Here is a 10019-nt window from a genome sequence, read left to right as displayed (position 1 = left end):
AAATACCGAATGTCTGCAAAATGCCAGATGCATTTCCAGGTGCCAGGGATATAGCAGTGAACTAAAGCCCCTCTGCTGGAGCTTACATTCTTAGCTGGGTTGGATGGAGTGTTTGATAAATAATAAGCAAAATTTTAATAGTAAAAGTGGAGGTGGTGATAAGTGCTATGAAGAAAAAGGAGGAAAAAGGCAATACAGCATGTTGGTGCGGGGGGTGCTGCTTTACATAAGTTGGTCAAGGAAGCCTCAGATTAACTGGCATTTGAGACCCCCAAAATAGTAAGAGAAGAAGCCATGTGGATATCTGGGGAAACTGCCAATCAGAGTGAACAGCAAGTGCAAAGGCCTTGAGATTGGCCGTTGCTTATCACATCTGAAGAATGGTAAGAGGTTGTGGAAAGAGGAAGAGGGGGAGTGCAAATCCATGCCATCATGCAGTCTTTTAGTTAAAAGACTTTCAGTCAGAATGAAAGAATAAGCTATTGCAGGATTTTGAGCAGAGAATTGCAGAGTTTTGAGCAGACAGTCCTTCTCACTACTATCTGGAGAATAAAAAAAAATTTTTTTGAGATGGAATCTCATCTATTACCCAGTGGCACAACCTCGGCTTACTGCAACCTCTGTCACCCAGGTTCAAGCAATTCTCCTGCCTCAGGCTCCCGAGTAGCTGGGATTACAGGCGCCTGCCACCATGCCTGTCTTTTTTTTTTTTTTTTTTTTTTTTTTGTAGAGACGGGGGTTTCACCATCTTGGCCAGGCTGGTCTTGAACTTCTTACCTCATGATCCACCCGCCTCGGCCTCCCAAAGTGCTGGGATTACAGGCTGCACCCAGCCGAGAATAAATTTAATGGGGAAATGGAAGGAGGGAGTGCAGTTGGGAGGCCATTTCAAGAACCCAGGCGATTTAGCAGTTACCAAGGAAATCAGAAAAAAAGAAAAAAGAATCCGGGTGAGAGATGGTAATGCAGACTAAGGTCGTGGCAATGGAGAACTAGTGAATTATGGAAAGTGAATAATCACTTGTTTGCTCTTTTCAGAAAGACAGTGCTAGTAGAAGGGCTGGCCTGTGTGGAGTCTAAAAATGGGAACCTCAAAACAAGCTGTTGGCAGGATTTTGTTAAAGGAGAAAGACTGACATGGTGTGCTGGCTCACACCTGTAATCTTGGTTCCTCGGGCTGCCAAGGTGGGATAATTGCTTGAGTACAGGAGTTTGAGAGCAGTGTAGGCAACACAGTGAAACCTCATCTCTATAAAAATAAAGGAAAAGGACTGAATTTGAAGGATAAAGATTATTATCCCTAGAGTGATAGACATTGCTGTAGGGGTAGTCCATCTACCCTATGTAAACTAAAGGATATAGTTGCTCTCAAGCTTTTACCCTATCTTGCCTTGATTCTCTGCTTACCAAGCATCCAAATTCCCTTAGTTGATACCCTGGCCATAGGTGCTCGGGCCTCAAGAAAAGAATGATCTGCCTTGGCCGGGCACGGTGGCTCATGCTTGTAATCACAGCACTTTGGGAGGCCAAGGTGGTGGATTACTTGAGGTCAGGAGTTTGAAACCACCCTGGCCAACATGGTGAAACCCTATCTCTACTAAAAAAAAAAAAAAAATTAGCCAGACATGGTGGCAGGTGACTATAATCTCAGCTAATCCAGAGGCTGAGGCTGAGGCAGGAGAATCGCTTGAACCTGGGAAGCGGGGGTTGCAGTGAGCTAAGATCACACCACTGCACTCCATCTCAAAAAAAAAAAAAAAAAAAAAAAATCATTCCCTACTGGGAATGAATACCTGGTACTTGGTATCAATCTTATGACTGTGGTGTGATTCACACATCCTCTCTGAGAAGCTGAGAGCCAGGAACGAGGTAACCCCATCAGTTTCTATCACACTGTGCACCCTAACAGGAGAAGCTGTTATTTCCTTTTCATCTAGCTCATTCTACTTCCTAGCTTATATGTTCTGTCTCACATATAGGCTACTAATTCTGTGTTACTCCCTGTTGGAAAAAAACAACCCCTATAATGGTCTATTTCTGACAGTACAAAACCCAAACTATATGGTACGACCTTTGAGGCCCTTCATTACCTGACATCAGTCTACTCTTCAAAATGCTTCTTTTTTTATTATTTTTATAAATAGAGACAGGATCTCGCTATGCTGGCCAGGCTGGTCTCAAACTCCTGGGCTCAAGCAGTCCGTCCACCTCAGCCTCCCAAAGTGCTCATTACAGGCAAAACCCTTTGAACATTTTCCTTTGATATACTCGAGAGGGGTAACCAAGACAATATGACTGAAATGAAATTTAGACAGCACAATAATTGAGATATTGACTTAAAAAAAATAGCATGACACTCCATCAGTAGCACAATAACCTCTCACCTAAACTGTCAGATAATACACACTGTTAATTTCCATCTGTTCTGTTTGCCACATCATGAGTTAAAGCATATTTGAGTATGAGGTTAGTGTGTCTTGCACTAAAGTCAAAATCCTTTATTGTATCTTTGGAAATAACAAAGCCACCCTGAAACTCTCCTTGTTGCCCAGGAAACCATCCTTTTAAAAATATACTTCCAGGCCAGATGCGGTGGCTATAATCCCAGCACATTGGGAGACCAAGGCGGGTGAATCACCTGAGGTTAGGAGTTCCAGACCAGCTGGGCCAACCTGGTGAAACCCCATCTCTATTAAAAATATAAAAAATTAGCTGGGCATGGTGGTGGGCGCCTATAATCCCAGCTACTCAGGAGGCTAAGACAGGAGAATCTCTTGAACCTGGGAGGCAGAGGTTACAGTGAGCCGAGATCGTGCCACTGCACTCCAGCCTGGGCAACAAGAGTGAAACTCCGTCTCAAAAAATAAAAATATACTTTCATGATGATCTCACCCAGGAAGAATATCTTCCATTTCTTTGTCTGCCTATGTAATCATTTCTGGGACACCTCAATGTCACTTCCTCTGCAAAGCCTTTCCTGACCCCACCTTGTATTCACCCACCTGTTTGTCTACTTAATACACAATATGGTGAAATCTCATCCAGGGGTGGTATTTTAACTCCAGTGCATTAGGCAGGAATTACAAATGGTCAAGATTACCCTTCCCTTGGGAATATGCCTCTTGGAGACTGCTATATTGTATTTTTTTTTTTTTAAGACAGCGTCTTGTCCTGCCATCCAGGATACTGAAGCAATCTCTCAGGCTCAAGTGACCTTCCTGCTTCAGCTCTCTGAGTAGCAGAGACTGCAGGCATGCACCACCAAACCCAGCTAATTTTCTGATTTTTTGTAAAGATGAGGTCTCACTATGTTGCCCAGGTGGTCTCGAATTCCTGAACTCAAGCAAACCTCCTGCTTCGGCCTCCCAAAGTGCTGGGATTACAGGCATGAGCCAGTGTACCCAGCCTTATATTGTGTGTTGTTAAGCAGCATAGCCAGTTTTTCTCCAGCATGGCAACAAATCACTTCATTTGCATACCAAATGAAACTTTTTTTCTGTAGACCTCCTCTATGGATATGAAATATTTCATTTAGGTTCCAGATAGTTACACAGTGTTTCAAATGACCATTATGTCATTTATTGTGGCAAAAATGCAAACACTATAAGGTTAGTGGAATCTGAGGCCTGCTGAGAGAATCATTATCTGCCACCTCCCCAGTGGGCCATCTCTCTCTCTCATCAGGGTACACATTGAATAGAATCCCTCCTTTCTTCCATCCCTGCCAAGGAGAATTCTACTCAGTTCAAGATGTTATGGCCAGGTACGGTGGCTTGCAACTGTAATCCCAGCACTTTGGGAGGCTAAGGTGGGCATATCACTTGAGGTCAGGAGTTCAAGACCAGCCTGGCCAACATGGTGAAACCCCGTATCTACTAAAAATGCAAAAATTAGCCAGGCATGGTGGCAGGCACCTGTAATTCCAGCTCCTCGGGAGGCTGAGGCAGTAGAATCACTTGAATCCTGGAGGTTGAGGTTGCAGTGAGCAGAGATCCTGCCACTGCATTCCAGCCTGGGCAACAGAGCAAGACTCTAACCACTACCCCCCCCAAAAAAATGTTATGACCCCACTATTAAATTCCTTGATCTGAAATTATTTGTTTGTCCAGCCAAACTAAGTGCCCCTGAAACACTCAGGAAAGATTCCTAGGGATTATCACATCCCTAGGAATTTATGCTTAGCATAGAGTAGGTATCAGTAAAAGTTGGATAAAATCAGTCTCCTTAGGCCGGGCGCGGTGGCTCAAGCCTGTAATCCCAGCACTTTGGGAGGCCGAGGCGGGTGGATCACGAGGTCAAGAGATCGAGACCATCCTGGTCAACACGGTGAAACCCCGTCTCTACTAAAAACTACAAAAAATCAGCTGGGTATGGTGGCGCGTGCCTGTAATCCCAGCTACTCAGGAGGCTGAGGCAGGAGAATTGCCTGAACCCAGGAGACGGAGGTTGCGGTGAGCCGAGATCGCCCCATTGCACTCCAGCCTGGGTAAAAAGAGCGAAACCCCTCTCAAAAAAAAAAAAAAAAAAATCAGTCTCCTTTATGTCAGTCTATATCTACCCCCACCCTTGCCCGCTTTTGAGTAATTAATGCAGGAGACCCCTGGACTGCATATATACCTTTAGGCTGAAAACCAGCACAGGGGCCAGCCTACCTCTAAAGGACAGTTCACTGAGGGCCCTCAAACAGCACTTTCCTACTTTTTATTATATGCAGTCCAGCCTCCTCAGCATGCACCTCAAGGCCATATATCTGACCACCCCCCTTTCTCTTCCTACCGTCTTAGATTCCTGTCCAGCTATCCTCTCCTCTATGGCAGCTTACGGTCTCCAGCCTGCTGAGTGTGCACTGCAATCCTAGAGACATTTTTAACTGCTACTATACCCCACTTTACCCCACCATACATACAAGTAGAAGCTTAGCCCTACTAAATAGAGAGCCAGTCTTCGCAGGGTAATTTCAATAGAGTTCTCTATCTTTATTGATACACCACTGCACATATGAGAGAAACAGTGCTTTTCTGGAAAACACTGGAGTGTTTTACATTTCAAATGGGGAAGTAAACACTGATGTGGGCTAGGAACTTTGGCAGTCAGAGCAGCTGCAGTAGGGCTCAGAGGAGCAATCCCTCTTCGTGGCTGGTTTTTGAGCAATGATTATCCCCTCTAGGTCCTTCACTTTGTTTTCCACTGTCTGAAGTTTTTTCAAAATTTTCTCTTGCAGACCCAAGGACAGGAAGAGATTATTATTATCTTGAATTTGGAGACCACTTCCTCCTGGGTTGGCTAGCAAAGCCTGAAAAATATCTGAGCCCTTCTTGTAAAGTTTGTAGAGTGTGATTACAAACAACAACGTTTTCTAAAATGGAACAACAGAAGTTAAGTGTTATTGTTCATTCATGTGAATGCTACAGTTTACTGTAAGAGAAAAACAAAAACTTAATAGTAATTCCTTATTCCTATAACAAGTCTCGCATTTAACAAAATATTTTCACACCTCCTTCATCTTTTGATTTTCACTGCAAACTGGAGGGGTAGCCAGGTCAGGCAGGATTATTATTTGCATTTAATCAATATTGTTGTAATAGATACCATTTTCTGAATGTCTAGCACATGCTGGGCTCTGTGCTGGAAGTTGCGTCTTTTAGGCATGACCTATTTATGTAGAAAAAAACAGAACTGGATAACTATATACTTTTCAGTTTGAACTCTGTCATTGTCCAAGGTCATATATTGGAAGTGGTAGAGCCAGGTCAGGAACCCAGGAATTCACACTTCCAAGTACACTTTAGGACTTAGTGGTCTGAAAAACTGGATTTCTTGGTCATGGAAAAGGTTTTTAAAGTATACTAGGAGAGATCTGGGCACAATGGCACACAAATGTAGTCCCAACTACTAGGGAGGCTGAGGTGGGAGGATCATTTGAGCCCAGGAGTAGTATGCTATGGTGGTGCCTGTAAATGGCTACTGCACTCCAGCCTGGACAACATAGCCAGACCCTGTCTCTTAAAAAAAAAACATTAAAAAATATGTATATGTGTTAGGGTCAGATGCAGTGGTTCACACCTATAATCCCAGCACTTTGGGAGGCTGAGGTGGGAGGATTGCCTGAGGCCAGGAGTTAAAGACCAGTCTGAACAACATAGCAAGACCCTATCTCTACAAAAAAAATTTTTTTTTAATTAACTGAGTCAAGCTGGGCTTGGTGGCTCATGCCTGTAATTCCAGTACTTTGGGAGGCCAAAGCAGGTGGATCACCTGAGGTTGGGAGTTCGAGACCAGCCTGACCAACATAGAGAAACCCCATCTCGACTAAAAATACAAAATTAGCCAGGCGTGGTGGCACATGCCTGTAATCCCAGCTACTCAGAAGGCTGAGGCAGGAGAATTGCTTGAACCTGGGAGGTGAAGGTTGGGGTGAGCCAAGATCCCACCATTGCACTCCTGCCTGGGTAACAAGAGCAAAACTCCGTCTCAAAAAAAAAAAAAAATTAGCCAAGCCTGGTGGTGTGTGCCTGTAGTTCCAGCTGCTCAGGAGGCTGAGACAGGAGGATCACTTGAGACCAGGAGTTTGAGACTGCAATGAGCTACGATCACACCACTGCACTCTAGCCTGGGCAACAGAGCAAGACACTGTCTCTAAAACATAAAAAATTAAAAAAATAAAAACATATATATAGTAGGATAGATCCTTGCTAGGTTAAGAAAACATCATCTTGTTCCTTCTCATAACAACTAGCATCACTTTTTTTTTTTTTTTGAGACGGAGTCTCTCTGTTGCCCATACTAGAGTGAAGTGGTGTGATCTCGGCTCATTGCAACCTCCGCCACCTGGGTTCAAGTGATTCTCCGCCTCAGCCTTCTGAGTAGCTGGGACTACAGGCACCCACCACCATGCCCAGCTAATTTTTTTGTATTTTTAGTAGAGATGGTGCTTCACCATAGCACCAACTATTGAATATATGTGCTAGGATTTATACATAAAATGTCTCCTTTAATCCTCACAACACACACACACACACACACACACACACACATTCCTATTCAAGATTTAGGTCAATTGGTTTACATTAAATGAGATTTTTGAGAACTGAATTTCAAATCCTAAAAATGAGATTCAAACTCCAATTTTGCTAGCTCTTACAAACTATTTAAACTTGAGTGGGTGATAATCAAATTTTCTCATCTACAAAATGGAGAAAATAATCTCTTCCCTGACTACTACAAAAGATTGTGATGGTTTAAAATAGAAAGTACCTGTGACCATGATTACTAAACAATAGTGACATGTGAAAATAAGTGAATGCTAAAAAATGATCCAGTAACAACGTCTCTCTGCGTTTATCAAGGAAACTCATCATTCTTAAGAAAGCCCTTTTGGGCCGGGCGTGGTGGCTCACGCCTGTAATCCCAGCACTTTGGGAGGCCGAGGCGGGTGGATCACGAGGTCAAGAGGTCGAGACCATCCTGGTCAACATGGTGAAACCCCGTCTCTACTAAAAATACAAAACATTAGCTGGGCATGGTGGCGCGTGCCTGTAATCCCAGCTACTCAGGAGGTTGAGGCAGGAGAATTGCCTGAACCCAGGAGGCGGAGGTTGCGGTGAGCCGAGATCGTGCCATTGCACTCCAGCCTGGGTAACAAGAGTGAAACTCCGTCTCAAAAAAAGAAAGCCCTTTTAAGGCCGGGCACAGTGACTCACACCTGTAATCCCAGCACTTTGGGAGGCTGAGGCTGGTGGATCACCTGAGATCAGGAGTTCAAGACCAGCCTGGGCAACATGGTGAAACCTCATGTCTACTAAAAAATACAAAAAATTAGCTGGATCTGGTGGCACATGCCTGTAATCCCAGCTACTGAGGAGGCTGAGGCAGGAGAATCACTTGAACCCTGGAGGTGGAGGTTGCAGTGAGCCAAGATCGCGCCATTGCACTCCGGCCTGGGCAACAAGAGCAAAACCACATCTCAAAAAAAATAATAAAAAGCCCGTTTAAAATCCTGTCACCTTAAGTTTCCATTGAACCTCAGTGTACCTCAGTTTCTTCACTTGTCATGTGAAAATAGCCTCCATCCATTTCATGGAATTTTTGAGATTCTCAAAGCATTGGACTATATTGTATGTCAACTGTTATTATTGGTGACTGCACAGAAGTATGTAAAATCCTGTTTCTCACAATTCCAGCCAGTTAAATTCCTACTCCCCAAAGAGCTCCTGTATACTTAGGGAGCCTTATTTTGTTAAAACACAATAATGAACACATTGTGATGACTTAATACATTTGCCTCCTTATCAGTTACAGAACAATGAAAGGCATAGTAAGAACAGAAGGGCCATACTCAAGATCCTAACTGTACTATGGTGCCTATTCTATAAATATAGTAGCATTCAAAGATGAATAAGTGATCAAAGAAATTTTGAGGGTAAGTCTGTCTTTTCAGACTACAAGCACGTTTGGTCTATTTTATTATAGAGGACAACCCAAAGACCATTGTGATAAAGACCATTTTTATGCCCAAAGCCTAATTGATGGAGATTTTCAGCCAACTTAAGAGACAAGGGTTGCCTTTGCACATCTGCATGATCTTAAAACTGGGTGGCAACAATATGGGAGAGAACTAATTGAATTTCAATTTATAACTATATAAATATCCGTAACAAAAGAGTATAACCTGAATTAACTGAATACTTCGTTTCCATAAGGCATATATTCCTATTCCCAACAAAATCAAGAAAGAAATTCTCAAGATGACTTGCAGAGCCGGAGCAATATTATCTAATAGTCCCAAACTTGTTTGCTGAGGTGCAGCAGTCTCTCCCAGAAAACTTGCTTGTATCCAATTCCATATTGGGCTCTGAGAGAGAGTATCTAAGAGGCTGTCCCAGCTAGAAGATGAAGTTGTTGACATTTTAATAAGCAGCAGCTCCAGGAACTACATGTGCAGAAGCTTCAGGAATCTAGATATGAGTTAGGGGAAGTAGCCTGGGGACCTAGGTGTTCTGGAGCCATTGTGAGTTGTGCTTTGTGATGTCACTGTTCCAAAGGTCAGTTTGCTTTTCACTCACCCAACCAGTGTATCTTACTTAAACCCAACCAGGTACTGGCCTGGGCTTTCAGTTCATTTATATTGCTTTCTCTGATCTTTGGCTAGTTCTAGCTCTAGCATAGTGCTGTCTAATACAACTTTCTGCAATAAAGAAAATGTTCTTTATCTGCCACGTCCAATATGGTAACCACTAGTTACTTGAAATGTGAATAGTGCAGCAGAAACTGAATTTTACATTTTAATTAAATTTGGCCAGGTGTGCTGGCTCACACCTGTAATCCCAGCACTTTGGGAGGCCGAGGTGGGTGGATCACTTGAACCCAGGAGTTCAAGACCAGCCTGGCCAACATGGCGAAATCTTGTCTCTACTAAAAATATGAAAATTAGCCTGGCATGGTGGTGTGCACCTGTAGTCCCAGCTACTTGGAATGCCAAAGCAGGAGAATCACTTGAACCTGGGAGGCATAGGGTGCAGCGAGCTGATGTTGTACCACTGCGCTCCAGCCTTGGTGACAGAACGAGACTCTGTCTCAAAAAAAAAAAAAAAAACCTTAAATAGCCACATGTGGCTAGTGGCTACCCTCTTGGATAATGTAGATCTACATTTCCAACAATTCCATCAAATGGACAACAGCTGTTTTCACATTTAAAGAAGTAAAACTGAGGTGTATTGAGCTTGAATGGAAATGTGACGAGACAAGATTTAAAAAAAATTTTTTTTTTTTTTTGAGACGGAGTTTCACTCTTGTTACCCAGGCTGAGTGCAATGGCACGATCTCGGCTCACCGCAACTTCCGCCTCCTGGGTTCAGGCAATTCTCCTGCCTCAGCCTCCCGAGTAGCTGGGACTACAGGCGCGTGCCACCATGCCCAGCTAATTTTTGTATTTTTAGTAGAGACGGGGTTTCACCTTGTTGACCAGGATGGTCTCGATCTCTTGACCTCGTGATCCACCCGCCTCGGCCTCCCAAAGTGCT

The 10019-nt window shown here is 43.6% G+C and overlaps 1 protein-coding gene across 1 annotated transcript; it reads right to left on the bottom strand.

The window, feature by feature from the left end:
• Window positions 1-4949: 4949 nt before the first annotated feature.
• TMCO2 (transmembrane and coiled-coil domains 2) lies at window positions 4950-9285 on the bottom strand. Its single transcript, XM_032247081.1, has 2 exons — window positions 8669-9285; window positions 4950-5356 (listed from the first exon to the last, which is right to left on the bottom strand). The coding sequence occupies exons 1-2, from the start codon at window positions 8903-8905 to the stop codon at window positions 5075-5077; spliced, it is 519 nt and encodes a 172-aa protein (XP_032102972.1). The 5' UTR covers window positions 8906-9285; the 3' UTR covers window positions 4950-5074.
• Window positions 9286-10019: the final 734 nt, after the last annotated feature.

The sequence above is a fragment of the Sapajus apella genome, unplaced genomic scaffold (assembly GCF_009761245.1).
Source record: "Sapajus apella isolate SASKATOON/1434 unplaced genomic scaffold, GSC_monkey_1.0 scaffold62, whole genome shotgun sequence".
Classification (NCBI taxonomy): Eukaryota; Metazoa; Chordata; class Mammalia; order Primates; family Cebidae; genus Sapajus; species Sapajus apella.
Note: the sequence above shows the minus strand (reverse complement) of the source record. Positions and strands in the feature narration are given on the sequence as shown.

Excerpts from the sequence above, each read along its gene's own strand:
- TMCO2 (XM_032247081.1), bottom strand. The coding sequence starts at position 8,905 with ATGTCAACAACTTCATCTTCTAGCTGGGACAGCCTCTTAGATACTCTC. Across the intron at positions 5,357-8,668 it reads GAAGTATTCAGTTAATTCAG|AAAACGTTGTTGTTTGTAAT; the intron begins GTTATACTCTTT and ends GTTCCATTTTAG.